At 37.8% G+C, this 18,168-nt stretch overlaps 2 protein-coding genes across 2 annotated transcripts in view; one reads left to right on the forward strand and one right to left on the reverse strand.

Moving 5' to 3' along the window:
* LOC117660839 (uncharacterized) overlaps window positions 1-959 on the forward strand; it is an 89,119-nt gene extending 88,160 nt beyond the window's left edge. Inside the window, exon 48 of the mRNA XM_034409135.3 lies at window positions 71-959. Coding sequence (XP_034265026.2) covers window positions 71-163 — 93 coding nt within the window. The 3' untranslated portion in view covers window positions 164-959. The remainder of the gene's footprint in view (window positions 1-70) is intronic.
* CD164 (CD164 molecule) lies at window positions 929-15,042 on the reverse strand. The gene is made up of 6 exons (XM_034409136.3): window positions 14,531-15,042; window positions 9,897-9,980; window positions 8,131-8,211; window positions 5,560-5,631; window positions 4,516-4,599; window positions 929-3,739 (listed from the first exon to the last, which is right to left on the reverse strand). The coding sequence occupies exons 1-6, from the start codon at window positions 14,640-14,642 to the stop codon at window positions 3,576-3,578; spliced, it is 597 nt and encodes a 198-aa protein (XP_034265027.1). The 5' UTR covers window positions 14,643-15,042; the 3' UTR covers window positions 929-3,575.
* Window positions 15,043-18,168: the final 3,126 nt, after the last annotated feature.

The following is an 18,168-nucleotide window of genomic DNA, read 5'->3' on the forward strand; positions in this document are numbered from 1 at the left end:
ATTCCCAAATCTTTGAAATGTTAGCTATTCAGAGTGCAAAACGTAAAAATAATGAACTTTGTCTTTCCAGGTACCTTCAGGATGGAGAAAAAGAATAGTAGACGTTCTATTGCCAGATCTTACCCAAACTTCACATTCTACTTTTCCTGTGCAACAAGAGTGAAACACATCTCAAAAATAAACTGCTACTAGATTTGTCATTGACCAAGACTGAAAACATTACTGTGCATATAGTTGCTGTCAGTAATTGTTAATAAAACTTTTCCTACCATATTTTCTTCAATGCTTTTGAGTAATAATATGAGAATAAAAGATTTTGGCTTTGTCATGCCATATTGAAATTTCATTGTTGTTCTTTTGAAAGTTACATATTGTCATTGTACAGGTAGTCCTCAACGTACGGCTACAATTGAGCCCAAAATTTATGTTAAGAGAGAAATTTAAGTGGGTTTTGCCCCATTTTACAACTTTTCTCACCACATTTGTTAAATGAATCACTGTAGTTCTTAAATTAGTAACATGGTTATTAAGTGAATCTAATTTCCTCATTGACGTTTCTTGTCAGGTTGCAAAAGGGGATCACATGACTCCGGGACACTGCAACAGTCATAAATGTGAGTCAATTGTTAAGCATCTGAATGTAAATGTGATCATGGGGATGCTACAATGGTCACAAGTCCCTTTTTTCAGTGCTGTTGTAACTTCGAACGGTCACTAAAGGAACTATTGTAAGTCGAGGACTACCTGTATATAATGCACATGCATTGTATAAAACTGTAGTTTGATATTTCTTAAACAAATGATTTCTTGGGTCCCCTAAATTACAAATGCCTTATGAAAGTACATAGCACTATTACATGTTGTCAATGTAATGTTTATTAGGTTGTTTATGTAGTCTAGTTCTAAGTAACTTACTTGGACAAAAAAAGCATTTTAATAAATGATTTATTATTTTCGTATTACGGTTGTAAATAATTTGCATTTCTTCCAATGACAACACCACATATGCAGTACATAATATCTATAACATTCCATTCCCTATGCAGTACATTTGCATATGAGAGTTCTAAGAACAATCCAGATAAAGAATGAAAGTCACAATTTACTATCTAAAGAATTAAGGTCCACGTGATCAGTTATTCTATACAGGCAATTGCTTAAAAAACAAACAATATACTGAATTTCAAATGACCAGCAAAGTGATAAAAATCTATTCATATTAATTCATAAGTAATGGCATTATACCGAAAACAAAGTTTTATCTATCTATCTAAATCTAGATGGTAAAGAATTTAATATGTGAATAACTGGGAAGCCCCTTAATGTGTCTGCTGTAGTTTGGTAGATTACAAATGAAGTTGGTTTAGAAAATCAAATCTACTGCCACTGCATGAAATTGTTAGCAATGCCCTAGTAACTAAACATATAGTTTTATGGGTAAATAGAAAATATAGATTTCCTGAAAGGTAATACTAATACCTGAATTTTCTAAAATCATTGGAAAAGAGTAATTGCTGACACTAAGGGGCAGATATATTGATTAAAGTTTCTTTCCCTGACATGAGGCCAACATTAAGAAAATTTAAGGCACTTGAAAGAGGGTTCACTATATTTAGGAATACATGTTTTAATGTCTTTGACAGGTATTCTTGGCTCAGTAACAAAATCATCTCACATTTTGATTTTGGAAGTGCATACTGCACTGTCAGTTTTGAAACATTTCTCCCTTTAAATTTACAAGGTAAATATTAACATTCAAGAATAAGCATGGAAGCAAAAAGTAAATAGCTTTTTAATCTTACTTTGAAGAATACGTTAATCTAATATTAAGAGTGCATTTTTAAACCATCATTCTTTAGAATTTCATTAGTGTTGTGTTTAAATTTTCAGCTTAACTTAAATTTATAAAGATCATGGGAAGATGAGTAAAATGACTACCACAAGGCCATTAAATACACATCACCTATTTTGGAAATATCTGAATGGAGTAGCCAGTTCAACTGTCTTATTCACCTGAGCTATTGTCTTTTAGGAGTGCAGTTGTTGGAAGATTCTTTAAAATTACAGTACTCTCTACTAAATATATTTTATGAATTGACTTTCTGACTAATATTGAAGTGAATTTTACTCAAACTGGAAGGATTAAGGAAATTAGAATGATGTTAACATTTTTAACAATAAATCCACAGAGTCAATTTTGTCACCAGCATAATATCAACCACTGCAGTTCCTCTTTGACTGGAGCTCATCCAGCAGAAGCACTTAACCCTATAAACTGAGTTTTGATTATTTCAATTGTATTTATCAAATGACTTGCAAAACAAACATTAAGAAGCTATTAAGAGAATAATCAAAATAAAATAACTTAGTTCAAGTGTTCAATCAAGTTTGTTTCTATCACAATTGTTCTATCACACAATTTGCTGTATTATGAGACCTACAGGTAGGATATTGCTATGTGGGAATAAAATATTCCAAGATCCATGCAGGACTACAGTACCTTTAAAATATCCATAATATTGTGAGCACAAATTGTTTGCTAAAATTATTATCCTCATATGAAAAGTGTAGCATTTTCTAAGGCAGGTAATTTGAAGGCTACGGACAAATGGCTTTAGAAACAGTAAACAAAGCCTGAATACAGCAGATTGAATCCATACTTTGCCACATTTAATAGACCCACAAAAATCAGTTGGATAAATTCATCACATGTAGCGTACCGAATCTATTTTCCTCAAAGGATCTAATTCCTCAAAAATATAGATCCAATACATTGTATTAACACATATGAAAACAGTTAACAATGTTAGCATATAGTGCTGAGGTTTCATATGTCTAATGGAGAAAACTTGGTGCAAATAAAATGACATTCTTCACTGAACCTCAAAATATAAGATGGCACAACACTTCAATTTGCAATCTGCTAATTAAGGCACTGGTCCTTCTTCCTTACGCATAGGGGAACTTATATCTTTTGATCATCATTCTTCCTATAGATGCTTACACTTACAATAGAAAACAATCACCCTTGTAACATCATATAATATGGAAAAATATGGGCATTCATATTTGTTAAGAAAAAAATATCCTAAAAACATCCTACAAATCTCTTCCAATTTCCAAGCTGAACAGATAAAAAAACCGTAATTTTCATAGGTACTTTTTATGTCAAATTAACAGTAATCTATTTTTAATAATGATGCATAGGGATATTGTATCTAAACCTAATTAAATCACTGTAATCGTAAATTTACCTACCAAGGACATTGCTGCCACTAAATGCAATAACTATCAACAACTATATTTGGCATATCAAATAAAAGAATAGATTCTATAGTAGCAGCTACTAAAAATTTAAAACAGCAAATAAGGGTTCATGCAGAATATTGCAAATATTTCTGTTCAGCAAGACATGATTCACACAACCTTATTCCAAGCACGTTGCAGACCTATTTTTTTTAAGTCTTGAAAAATAATATCTTGAACTGCTGTATTCCATAAAGAATAAGCATCTTTTGGTGTAGCTAACCATAAATATTGAGCTAATCTAAGTCCACTTAAAAAGCAACATTTTCCTAGAGTGTGTGATAGTTTTGTTCTTTGGACTTGCAAAATTTATACAGAAAGAAGATAACTGCTTGCAGACCCAGCACAAGTACAATACCACCAATGAAACTGGCTGCATCAAAACTTGCTTTATGATGTGATGGCTTGGTAGTTGGTATTAGAGCTGATGTACCTGTCAAATAAGAGGATTATAATTATTAGTGATTTGCTCCTGAATTATATTTTCTATGTATTTTTTTTTATCATCTAAAATCAGTTCTACAGTTCTGTCTCTATGAAACAGAATTTGAATACACTCTTCAAGTCCTTTTCTAGATTAGATGCTACAAGCAGGCGAGGTCAATTGCTGTTTAAACCTGTTCAGATTATTTACATCCTGTGTGAGGATGCCATAGAGACCACAGATACATGATTAAAAAAAAAAAATGCAAATCTTATAAGATTTAATTATCTTGCAAACTCTCAAAGAATGATTTAAAAGTGTTATATGATGTGGAAATTAATTGCTGATTCCCTCCCCACTTTGCAATGTATCTCTCTTGGAATCATTAAAGCTAAGCACAACTAATTACTTAACGCATTGTAAGCCGCCCTGAGTCTCCGGAGAAGGGCGGCATATAAATCTAAATAAATAAACAAACAAACAAACAAACAAACAAACAAACAAACTACTGCTTCACAAAGAAAAGCTTATGAAGTGACAAAAGACACTTGCTTTATGATTCAGATGTTTTGTAGATGGTCCCTTACCTCCCTGGAAGGGAACATTATTACACAATTTGACTCTTGTTTTCCAGTGTCTGACAATAGACACATACTATTTTATTTAATCCATAGTTCACTTGCCTTTTGCTTTTTCTTATTCACCCAAGACAAGAACTGTCTTACAAGTAACTTTCCTCAAGACAACAGAGTTCATTATGAATGCCTGTTAAAATTAAATTTTACCTGTTTTAGCAGTAATAACAGTAGTGGCAATGGTTGTACTATTCAGAATAGGTTTTCCTGTCGAAGTTGAGTTAATTGTACTACCTGTTATAAAGAAACAGTTTATACCATTTTATTTGCCTTGAAATATGAATGTACATGTATACTTACAATCCTATTTGTGATTCAGATCATTGAACATGACCACATATATTTTGAAGGACTATGAAAATTATAAAAATATCAATGAATGATATACTGAACACAATTTAAGAATCAAATATAAAAGAGGGCAATATCATAAATGGAAACCCACAAAAATGTTGATCTTCAATTGGAGACTGCCAAGAACAAGAATGTAAAACAAGACTCTTGTATTGTTATTGAGATTAGTGGAGGAAAGAGATCAGGAAAAGGAGGATATAGCCTGCGCAGTTGTTTTTATATATTTAGGCAGTGAGGATTTTGGAGAAGAAAATATATATCTTTTTCTTGTGTCTTTTTGCATTTTCTTGATCAAATAGACAAATATCAACTCATGAGTTACTTCTGTAACTATTATGCATTTCAGCACAACTAGATCTCTTTGTTGCTGTGCAAATTAATTGGGTTGAAATGCCTACATTCAATATTATAACTATGTAGTTTCAACCAAGGAGAATTTCTAAAAGCAGTCAAGTAACAATACTGTAAATGCAGGCACATTTAAAATTTTACCAGTTATACAAGAAATTACTCATGAAAAGAGAATGGAAATATAGAAACTGAATTTTTTGTTTAGAAGAAATGCTTAGAAATAGTGATTTATGAATTGCTGTATATTTATAATTTTTATACTGTTACTTGAACAATACTAACACACACTCTCAAAGCAGATTTTGCTTGATCTATAGATTTATCAAATTACTGATATAATTGAGCATAATTACTTGAGCACAAGAATCACATAAGCACGTAAGTAAAAAACATGTCTCTTCAAATACTTATTTTACTACAGATTCATTACTGGAAAGCATTAAATTAAAACAATATGTCTGCATCAATGCAGATATTTTTTATTGTTACCTGTTGGGCTGGTGACTGTGGTGGAGTTACTAGCTGTAGTAGTCTTACTAGCTGTAGTACTGGGAGATAAATCTAAAAAACAAAATAAAACTATGAAGCATAAAATTGATTTTAGTAGTAATATTTAGTAGTAATATCTAGGCTGAGAATTCTTCTAGGGTTCTTATGCACATGTAAATCTTTACTTGAGTAACTTGGTGTTTGTCCTGGCATTTTTAAAAGAAATATCATTTAAAGCAGGGGTGAAATCTACTTACCTTTCCTATTGGTTCGGAAGTGCGCGCACGCTTGCTTCACTTGCATTTCACATGCGATTTTGAACCCACTGCGCATGCGCAAAACCAGGTTACTTCCTGGTTAAAACAGGTTACTTCCTGGTTAAAACCAGGAAGTAACGACATCCGGGCGGGTGGGCGGAGCCTCGCACTGCCGCCACTACCAGTTCTCCGAACCACCTGCCGCTGCTGCTACTGGTTCACCCGAACTGGTGCGAACCGGTAGCATTTCAGTCCTGATTTAAAGTTAATAATTACAGCAGTAATTACTCCGCTCATCAGTAGTCAATAATCAGCTGGAGTTCATGAGACATCTAAATCCCTTCTACAGTAATGGATAACCAGCTCTTCATCTTCATTGGGATTGCAAAGCTATTGAGATTCAAGAAGAGAAAAAGTATCCACTGAAGGGGCAGGATTGAAATCTTGTACATGACACTTTACATCATCTGCCCTAGAAGCTGGGAAATATCATTAAGTCCAGGTGACTAGTCTGAACAACTGACAAAACTACTAAATAGTCTATTCATTTTTTTTTGGTAAGGTTCTTTTTTCAGACTTTTTTCAGTGTTTAGAATTTCATCAAAGGGTTATCAGTGTACTAATTAAAATAACTCTTATCTTTATTAATTAGAAATCCTAACTCTTTGATGGTCTACATCAGGGGTGGCAAACTTGGTTTGGGCTGCATTATATTTGATCTCAGGAGGCCAGGGTAGGAGAGGCGAGGGTGGGCGTGACCAGCTCGATGTCACTTGTGTTGGGGACGCCTGTGGTGGCCTGAGTGCTCTGCCAGTGAAAATGGGATCCTGAACTCCGTTTTTAGCTGTGACGGCCTCCTGCAACCCCTCTGTCAGTGAAAATGGAGCTCGGTAGGGCCACCCACAGCCCTCCCAAGTTTTGTTATCACTGGAAGAGGCATCAAGGGCTGGTCCTTTGCTATTTCCAAGGTGGCCCTGCGGGCCAGATCTAAGCACCCCATGGGCCGGATCCAGCCCTCAGGCCTTGAGTTTGACACCCCTGGTCTACATAGTGATTGTGTCATACTCCTGCTGAGTTGATGGAGATTGAATTAGAAGCTCTACATAGGGGTACTGAGCTATTGGGATTTGAAATGGGCTGACAGTCACCACCATCTTTGTTAGTGGAAGGGTTCTGAATTGGTTGTCAATGTACTGTTATCCAAACCTCAGAAAATTCTTATGGAATGAGCAAACTGCAATGTTTAGGCAAGGCTCCTATTAGCCAATGAGGTCAAGATAAGGTGCTTTTTGAAGATATTCAGTGATGGAACTCAAGAGTTACCATAAAAACTTGTGGCATTTTGTGGTGCAGTTCACTCATTTAGCTTTGTAATTATGCAAATTTTTCTCATTTTTATTGTACAAGCAATAGGTAGTCCCTGACTTACAACAGCTTGTTTAGTGACTATTCAAAGTTACAACAGCACTGAGTCCTTCGGGAGAAGGGCGGTATAGAAATTTAATAAAATAAAATAAAATAAATTGAAAAAAGTGACTTATGACCATTCTCCACACTTACGACCATTGCAGGAACACGTGTTTTCAAAATTCAGACACTTGGCAACTGATTCATATTTATGACAGTTGCAATGTTCTGGGATCACATGATCATCTTTTGCGACCTTCAGACAAGCAAAGTCAATGAGGAAACCAGATTCACTTGATAACCGTGTCACTCACTTAACAACTGCAGTGATTCACTTAACAACGGAGGCAAGAAAGATTGTAAAATGGGGCAAAACTCACTTAACAAATGTCTCACTTAGCAACAGAACTTTGGGGCTCAATTATGGTCCTAAATTGAGGACTACCTATACAGAATCTCTCACCTTGTGAACCCATGGAAAAACCTGAACAATGTTCATATTTTAGAAACAAACCGAAAAGAGATTATCAGCCTGCTAAAGTTTTACGGTTGCATCAGAAAGAATTAACTGCATCATATTTTGAAAACACTGCAGAGTTCATCCTTTTTTAATAGAGTTCTCAACAGAATTCTATTCCATAACAATAGGGAAAAAGGATGGACATAAAGAAACACAGAAATAGTAAAAGGCAAGATTTGCCAGCAATGGAGAATTTAAAGAAACAAGAATATTTTCAGTTGTCATCTGGCAGCTGCAGTGCAGTAAAAGATTAGGTGCTGAACAAACATAATCAATATGTTTGTCCTGTTTACTATACTGAATAAAGTTTTCAGGCAGCTTTGCTTTCAGGTTGTTTGGCCCTTAAATAATTATTCTCTTTATCATCATATATGCATAAATACTCACCTGCACATGTCCCGTTTTCAGAAACAGCAACACAACCAGGTAATGTAGTTGTGGAATTTGTGCACTGAGACGGAGTTTTTTCTAGAGAAAAAAAACAGCTTTTAATGAATGAAACTTTAAAGCATTTGGATACAGTTCTTATTATAAACCTTGTTCTATAATGCCCTTAAAAACCCAATGAAGTTCTGATTTAATAAAATATTAAGTAAATATTTAGTAAAACATGTAGAAATCTACAGTTAAAACACTGGCTTAATATGTAAAAGATAAACCCCACTCATCTCTTAGCTTTTTTCAAGTTTAATTTTATCAGGTTCTATGTTGTAGAAATAATAGAAGACACAAGGGGAGAGGGGAAGAATTCTTAAACATTGCCAGATTATAGTCTGAAACTATAACAATTCCATTCAGTAGTTTTCACTGCAAATTGTTTCAATTTTTCATTATTCCAATGATTTCTTGCTATTTCCTTTTCAATGCAATCTCTTTCTATGCTTTCATTAAGTTTATCAATACCATGCTTATTTTGCCATTTTAGCAACCATATATTTTTGTGTTAATGTGCTGCACATATCTTCTAGTTGGTAGATTAAGGCAGAATTAATCTAGCAGAATAATCAGAACACAACAGGGAGCAGTTTAAAATAAGGTATTTTGACCACATAAGAGCCGTGATGGCGAACCTATGGCACGGGTGTCACAGGTGGCACGTGGAGCCATATCGGTGGGCACGCAAACTCAGCTCTGGCACACATGCGTGCACCGGACAGTTGATTTTCGGGCCTTCTGGGCCCACCAGAAGCCAGGAAACACGCTGTTTCCAGCCTCCGGAGGGCCTCTAGGAAGGGTGGGGAAGGCTGTTTTTGCCCTCCCCAGGCTCCTAGAAAGGCTCTGGGGCCTGGGGAGAGCGAAAAATGGGTCTACTGGGCCCACCGTGCCATCACGTGCCAAAAGCAGGGGGAGCACGGGGGGGTGGGGTGGGGCGCATAGAATTATGGATGTGGGCACAAGTCCCCCCCCATTTTTGGCACACGATGGCAAAAAGGTTAGCCATCACTGACATAGAGGAAGTGAATGAGTGGATTCCAGAACCATATTAATGGTGTTACGAAATACTAGGATAAATAGGATTTAATAAGGATAAATCTATTGTATTATGAATGCTGATAATAAGGATAGGAAGATATGGAGAGTTGTAGTTAATCCTTACTGACAACTTTGTGTCATTCTGCTTAATGTGTAAAAATAAACATATCTGATTTTCCAAATAATGATTACTAAGACTAGATTTAGTTTTCCTTTAAAAAATAACACCACAAATTGTGGCCTTAATTTTTCTTTACTATTTGTTTCCTCTTCTTTGTACTTTCTATAATGTTGCTTAGCCCAAAAGAAACTGGTGGGCTGTCTGTCTTTTAGTTATTAGATTGCTTAGCAATCTCTTAGCAGATATCTCCATATTTCATATACAAGCCTAAATACCAACGAACAACTTGAGGGGCAAAATACATATGATTTCCATATTTCATATACAAGCCTAAATACCAATGAACAACTTGAGGGGCAAAATACATATGATTATGCTCTCTTATCAAATTACATGAATCTCTGAAGTTGCATATATGTAACAATAACAGATTTTTATATATGTTTTGGTTGTGAAGAACCAAACCTTACAATGTTTAATCTTACAATGTGTGCAAAAACTAATAAAGTCAAGAAAAAAATGTAATAAATCAGAAGTATTTCAATGTAATTCAATTTACCAGTGCATTGAAACCATGTGCAATTCAGTTGAGATGATTCAATAGCAATGCAGGAAGTACAATTTGTATGTCTTTCACAGCCAACTAGAACAGAAAATAAATTGTAAAAACAGAAGCCAGTTAACAATAGATAGAAAATAGAAATGTAAAAGATAACAAACAGTTTAAACTTAAAGGCTTTACTGTATCACTGATGACTAAAAATATTTGCATGATAGATACTTTATATGTGAACCAAAATCCAGAAATAGTTGTAATAGTCTTCATTTTTAAATGGAAAATTAACAGAGCAAAGGAGTGGAAGGAGTAGACAAAGCATGGGACATTACGAATTACCATATTTTTCACACTATAAAATACACCATAGTATAAGACGCACCTTCATTTTTGGGGAGGAAAATAAGAAAAAAGCTGATTGGGGGTGGATCGGCCTCCCGGAATACCCCCAATCAGCTGTTCCCAGAGGTAAACTTTAGCAACATGTTCCTTGGTTGTGAGCTCTGCGCCTTGCTTTTTTTTTCAGCCTCTGAAACCTCCGTCTCAGAGGCTTTTTTTTTTTCAGCCTCTCAAACTTCAGAGGCTTTTTTCAGTCTCTGAAACCTCCATTTCAGAGGCTGGGGCAGGGCTACATTTGGTGTATATGATGCACCCAAATTTTCACCCCCTTTTAGGGGTTAGGAAAGGTGCGTCTTATACTTCGAAAAATACAGTATTCATATTTAGAATTTGGTTCTTCAACAGCTAATTTTGTTAGCTATTCTTGGCTCACAAAATATTAGGTTAACCTATTGCAGTATTATTTGCATGCCAAATTTATGTGTCTATAAGCCTTAAAGCTCGTCTTCTTTTCCTTTCACTCTAAAAATGGATCTAATTTTAGCAACAGCAATAGTACTTAAGACTTATATACCGCTTCACAATGCTTTACAGCCTTCTCTAAGTGGTTTACAGTGTCAGTTTATTGCCCCAACAATCTGTGCCCTCATTTTACCCAACTAAGAAGAATGGAAGGATGAGTCAACCTTGAGCAAGTCAAGCAGAATAAGGGCCTTCTTCGTGGTGGCTCCCTCTCTCTGGGAACATCATTCTCCCAGAGATTAGAACAGCCCCAACCCTAATTCTCTTCTGGAAGGTGCTGAACACCTGGTTCTGCCAGCGGGCCCGGGGAACCCAGAGTAGGATGGAGCACATTAAATGGCTCATGTCTGTTGCTGGGGTGGGAGTCAGCGGTGATTTTATTACATTAATTTATTCGATTTTTTATGAGTTTTAGTTTTTTAAATGTTTTTTTGTTATATTCTGTAAGCCGCCTTGAGCGAATAGGCGGCAATATAAATCAAATAAATCAAATCAAATCAATCAATAAATAAATATCAGCCTGCAATACTGCATTCTAACCACTTCACCACCACTGCTTTTAATTACTAAATTCTATACACTAATGACACTAATTTAAATTTCAACTAAATTCTTTCAAGTTTAACAAGAATATCCCTAACTATCACAATAAAATGTCATATTTATACTTACGGCACAAATAGTGCTTTCCCTGTCTTAAGGATAAGATAATCAATTTCAATGATCCACCCAATGACAAAATGGATTGTTCTAGATTCCAAAAAGTTCTGTCAAAGCCCTGATTGCTCTGTGGATGTAGAGCTGTCCTGAGCGGTTAATGCAATCACTCCTAAGCATGTTCTTCTTGCCAGCAGAGCCTGAACAGCAACTTGGCATGTATCTGAATTGAGAACTATGAAATAAGCAGGATGTCTTCTAGAATACACATGAAGAAAAGCCCATGCCAAATAAAGTTTGATACAGTTTAGGGCCCGTTAAAAAGTCAATATGGTACAGTATGGAGGTCTTCCAAATGTCACCCAATGGAGCTTTTCTAAATAGCAAGGTGCATATTGCAATCTGTCCCAAAGAAAGACCCAAACTCTCAGTAACATATGAGAAATCCATAAGAAACCTTGAATGCTTGCATTCACTACAATTCAACCTCTGCACTGATGCAAATCCAGATGTGGAAGCATCCAGAATACTATCCTGTCCCATTTTGGATGAGTTTCAGTGGTGATGCTCAAGATGAGCATGGTATGTGATTGATCTGTCAATTGTGTATTCAACTCTTACAATTACAGGCAGTCCTTGACTTACAACAGTTCATTTAGTGACCATTCAAAATTACAATGGCACTGAAAAGGTGACATGAACTTTTTTCACACTTGCAACCATTGCAGCATCCCCATGGTCATGTGATCAAAATTCAGATGCTTGAGAACTGACTCACTTTTATTACCATTGCAGTATCCTGGGCTCATGCAATCACCTTTTGCATTCTTCTGATAAGGAAAGTCAACAGGAAAACCAGATTCACTTACTTATGTTACTAATTTAACAGCTGCAGTGATTCACTTAACTCTGGCTAAGAAAGATAATAAAATGGAGCAAAATTCACTTAACAAATGTCTCACTTAGCAACAAACATTTTGGGCTCAATTGTGGTTGTAAGTTGAGGACTTCGTGTACTGTCTTATTAAATTAGTAAGATAGCCTAGTTAAGGCCATCAATGCTTCAGAATGAGAAAGGGAATAGTTCCATCCTTCTTTGTTCTCTATTTTTATAACTCTATTGATCCTCTAGGACTTCTTAGTAGCTTTCATACCATTGATTATGGTGTTTTCTTGAACAGGCAGTCTAATTTGGGCTATGGTGGAAGTATACTATAGTGGTTTCACATGTACTTGGAAACCCTTTTTCATAAGGGAGAATTACTGTTTCTAAAACTGTACTTGTACATGGCAACTGAGATACAGAGTCCCTGGGGTTTCATATTATTTCACCATGCTTTTTAACATATGTAAATAAAAATGCTGAGCAGTCATCCACAGATGTGGGCTGAGGTGCTCTCAACATACAGTTTTCACCTAGCTCTACTTCTCCTTCTTAACCAACGGGTGAGACAATTGGCATTCAGTTCTTGGGCAGGGTAAGGGACAGGATAGCAGTGATTTACCAATTATCAGGTGATTTACCAATTATGAGCTTACCGAGACAGAGATAGTCTTACAACAATATTCATATTCTGGTAACTTCCTGGTTGGATTATTGCAATGTATTGTACATGGAAGCCCTTCAAAAACATTCTGACAATTTCAGCTGTTTAAAATAGAGCAGTTACACTGCCCCCCTGGACTGTCTTGACACAGATTATTCCAGTATTTCACCATCTATATTGGTTACTGCTCCATTTCCAAACTCTATTCAAAGTGATAGCTTTCACCTTTAAAGCCCTCAAAAGCTTAGGTGCAAGTTGCCTAAGGAGCACCTTCTTTCATATGTATCTACCCAGACCTCAGTATCGTCTAACAAGGCTCTCCAGGTCCTCCCACAAAGGTGGTGATGTGGATTTCTATAAAGGAGAAAGCCTTTTGTAGGCCTTCATAACAAAACAAAAGTAATTCTGCTACTTCCGGCTCTAATTTGTCCCCCTTCGATTCGCCTTGCTAAAGTGGCCTTGCCGGCCAGCAGAAGAAACTCAAAAAAGGGTCCACAAATGACTACCTGCCTCCATCTCGCAAGGCTCAAATACATCGGGCATTTCTTTCACCTCTCCGCCGTCCATTTAAATCCCGGACAAACCGAAAAGCAGCCGCGTGGCTTCTTATTCCAGCAAGCGAAAGCAGCGACCGTAACTGTCGTTTAAAACCGTCTGTTCTTCAAACGGCTTTTTTCTTGCTGTGAAATTCGGTCGCTTTTGAGCGCAGACCGAAGGAAACGCTTGGCGTGCGGACAATCCAGCGGAGAGTGCTTGCAACTGTGCGCGGTGGGATCGCAGCGAAGGACTTCTTTTCCTTCTGGGATATATCGATCAGAATAGAGCCGGAAGGGACCTCGGAGATCTTCTAGTCCAACCCCCCTCCTGCTCAAGCAGGAGACCCTATACCATTTCAGACAAAGTGGCAGTCCAGTCTCTTCTTAAAAGCCTCCAGTGATGAAACACCTACAACTTTTGGTGGCAAGCAGTTCCACCGGTTAATTGTCCTCACCGTTAGGAAGTTTCTCCTTAATTCCAGGTTGCTTCTCTCTTTGGTTAGTTTCCAATCGTTTTTTTTTTTTGTCTTGCCTTTTTGAACAGTGATTCATATATGTGTGGGTGTGTGTGCGTTGCAGGTATATATTTATATATGTATATAGCCATGTATTGTGTGTGATATGTATGTGTTTGGGTAGATATACACTTTCTCTTGGCAACAGAATTTCATTTTTAATGCGGGCCGGTGTGCTCGCAGTAAAAAAAAATGACAATAAAGTTGTCTTATCTTCCGCCTTCGGCGACCCCACGACTTTTCTCAGGCCATTCGTTTCTCCCCACTCCCTCCACACCCTCGGCCACGACTCTGGCAACCGGTTCCCCAACTCGAAACGCGGCCGAAGGTGCCGAAGGAAGAACCGCAGCGGCCGCCTGCCTTTCTTTTTCTCACGCCTCGGGATTCGCGGCCAAAACCCTTTCCCCTCGGGACGCGCGGCAGCCCAGGGTCTCCGCCTGCTAAATCGACGGGCCGCCTCAAGTGAAGCCCAGGCGTTTCCAGCACGCTCCCCCCACCCCACGGCTCACCCTCTTCCTTACCTTCTTCGACATCTGCTTTGCTTTGCGGAATAAGGCAAGAGGCGAGAACCGTGAGGAGCAGCGAACAAGCCAGGGTATCCCAGAAGTAGCGCTGGCGGCTGTAACGGCTCATGTCGGCAAACGGTGGAGAAAACTGAGACCACCCCCTCCCCTCTCAGAAGAACGTCGTCCGTTCCAGGTGGCCGTTTAACGCCCCGTCTCGCGCCCAGCGGTTTCCCTTCCCGGACCGTACTGCCTTCTGCAATCACGTGAGGCGGCCGTTGAACGGAGGACGGAACGAGGAGGCCAAGGGCGTGGCCTCGCTTACACCTTTCTAGTATATAATAGCTTTAGACCACTACCCCCCCCTCGTCTTTTACTGCGTTGGAACGGCCCCTCCCACATCGGAATCGGCACGTCGTAGTCACGTGGCCGACGCTTCGCCCGCGAATCGAAGGTGGGAAGCGCTGCGGCCGCTCTAGGCCCGTACGCTACAATCCCTTCTCTCGTAAATCTGGCGACGCAATTGGCGAGGAAGTGAGGTCATGCAATGCTCTGCCGCCGCAAAATTCGCAAATGTTAATGCGGTGCCGTGTGGAGCTTCGGGATCGGATTGGTACTATCTGCTTCCATAGCACAAAGGCTTTTCGTAAAACCGTGAGATCAAAAGTTTTTTTTTTTTTAAAAAAAAGAAAAAAACTTTTTGGATATGCGCGAAAAATGTTTTTGGAACTTGGGAATCGCACCCCACCCTACATATTTAGATATGACTTGGAAGATAAATTGTCAGCCAAAATTAACATAATTTCCCTCCAGACGTTCGGGCATCTTTGGTCTAATCTTTAGCGTCTAATAAATTACATTTTATTTTTCACTCTTCCAAAAATTCGGTATTTACTGTACACAAAATTAAACAGTGCAGATAGTCCTCGGCTTACAACAGTTCATTTAGTGACCGTTCAAAGTTACAATGGCGCTGGACAAAGTGACTTATGGCCATTTGTCAGAACATGTAACATCCCCATGATCATGTGATCAAAATTCAGATGCTTGGCAACTGGTTCATACTTAACGACCATTGCTGTGTCCCAAGGACATGTGATCACTTTTTGCAACCTTTTGGCAAGCAAAGTCAATGGGAAAGCCAGATTCAATTAACAACTGGGTTATTAACTTATCAACTGCAGTGATTCACTTAACTGTAGCAAGAAAGGTCGTAAAATGGGGCAAAACTCACTTAACAAATGTCTCACTTAACAACAGAAATTTGGGGCTCATTTGTGGTCGTAAGTTACGGACTACCTGTATATGAGAGAAAGACTGAACTCTTTATCTACCTTGAATGCCTTTACAAGGTTACATAGATGCCTTTACAAGGTTACAAAGATGATTACAAATATCATAAGCATGCTTTATAAGTGAGATCTTTAAAGGCCTTTTCTAGATCTATGGTATTTTAACAAAACATTCTATTTATACATTGCCAAATTGATATAGCCCTTCACTTCCTCTCCCATTTTAATAAGAACAGTTAAAAACTAGTGGTTGAACAAGTTTAGCAGGTTGGGTTGATGGTTTTACTGTCTGCCTTTTCCCTAAGAAGGATCATTGCTCTACATATGGGACAATTTCCCATCCCCTTTTGCATAAAAAAAACTCCATACAACCTGTAATCTGAAATAGATACAGATTTGGGATGTTTCTGGGAGTACTTTGTCTCGTGTTTGTAACGTCTTTCTTAAAATCTGATGAGGGGAATAGTGAGTTCAAGCACTGTTATATAATGTGAATCTGTGAAGCCCAATCAATTCTTAACCTGTAGATTGAAATATACTGCTCAAAAAAATAAAGGGAACACAAGCAGAAGATATCCGAGATCTGAATGAATGAAATAGCTTTATTAAATACTTTGTTCTTTACATACAGTAGTTTATATACTGCCCAAACAACTAAAGAGAACACAAAACTACTGTATGTAACGAACAAAATATTTAATAAGGCTATTTCATTCATTCAGATCTCGGATGTCTTCTGCTCGTGTTCCCTTTATTTTTTTGAGCAGTATATATCAGTTATTATCCTCCAAAGGGCAGTAATTTGGTAGTGCATCACTCCTGAAGCATCACTGGATGAGAATGATAACACAAAACCCATCATGTCTGGAGTTTCTCTGTTATCCAGGTTATGGTTGTCCCAAAAGTGTTGTTCAAAAGACAACTGGGATTTCTTGGTTTTTTCCTTCCTTGTCCAAGAAGCTTCTTCATTGGGAAAAAAAAATCAAGACAGTCCAGTTGCCTTTTGAACAACACCTTTGACCCATAATATTTCTACTAACTCATCATTATCACAAGTTAAATCACATATAATAAGACCAGTCTCCAAGAATCCCTTTAAAAGTTGTCATCAAGCTGTACTGTTGATTTAATGGGAATGTATTAAATATATAAGAAGTAATAGTATATATTTAATTGTACTTAAAATTTAATACAAATTAATCCGAATATTAATTTTGTTTTGGCCCTACCACTCAAAGCTCAAATCCAGCACTCGGCTACAAAAGGTGGCAGATCACTAATGCTTAAGAATTGTTATAATAATAGTAGTAGTAGTAGTAATAATAATAATAATAATAATAATAATTATTATTATTATTATTATTATTATTATTATTATTATTATTATTATTTTATTTCTATACCGCCCTTCTCCCGAAGGACTCAGGGCGGTGTACAGCCAATTTAAAAACACAAGACACAACAATAATTAAAAATTAAAATAATTAAATAGATTTGGCCGATTTAAAACCCCAAAAATTAAAATACCCCAATTTAAAATTATTATATCGACAGCCCTGCCTGGCGGAACAACAGGGTCTTCAGTGCGCAGCGGAACACCCGGAGGTCGGAGATCTTACGTATTTCCGGGGGCAGTTCATTCCACAGGGTTGGGGCTCCCACAGAGAAGGCCCTCCCCCTGGGTGTCGCCAGCCGACATAACTTGGCTGATGGCACCCTGAGGAGACCCTCTCTGTGGGAACGGACTGGTCGGTGGGAGGCTATTGGTGGCAGAAGACGGTCTCGAAGGTACCCGGGTCCTGTGCCATGGAGCGCTTTAAAGGTGGTAACCAACACCTTGAATCGCACCCGGAAGACCACTGGGAGCCAGTGCAGCTCGCGCAGGAGGGGTGTCACGCGGGCACGAGGTCCGCCCATAACCACCCGCGCGGCTGCATTCTGGACCAGCTGGAGCCTCCGAGTGCTCTTCAAGGGGAGCCCCATGTAGAGAGCATTACAATAGTCCAGCCGGGAGGTGACAAGGGCATGAGTGACCGTGCGCAAGGCGTCCCGGTCCAGAAAGGGCTGCAACTTGATGAATAAATTCTTTACCAGACTAATCAGAGGTCCATTTGGTTTAGGTTTAGGTATGAGGTATATTTGAATAAATCAAATATATCTCATAATTCATTGTGATTCTCATCAAGATGAATAAAACATGTAATTTGATAATATTAAAATTAGAGAATCTCTTTAGTGCTTCCTGCATAAGAAAACTATGTTATTGCATTGGCTATGAAGAGCCTGCCAATGTTAAAAAAACCAAATGAATGTGCTTAAACACATCTAATTCTCTTTGAGCAACTCAGTCTGTAGAAAATCCTC

This window comes from Pantherophis guttatus, chromosome 1, assembly GCF_059756535.1.
Source record: "Pantherophis guttatus breed Tessera chromosome 1, ASM5975653v1, whole genome shotgun sequence".
Taxonomy (NCBI): domain Eukaryota; kingdom Metazoa; phylum Chordata; class Lepidosauria; order Squamata; family Colubridae; genus Pantherophis; species Pantherophis guttatus.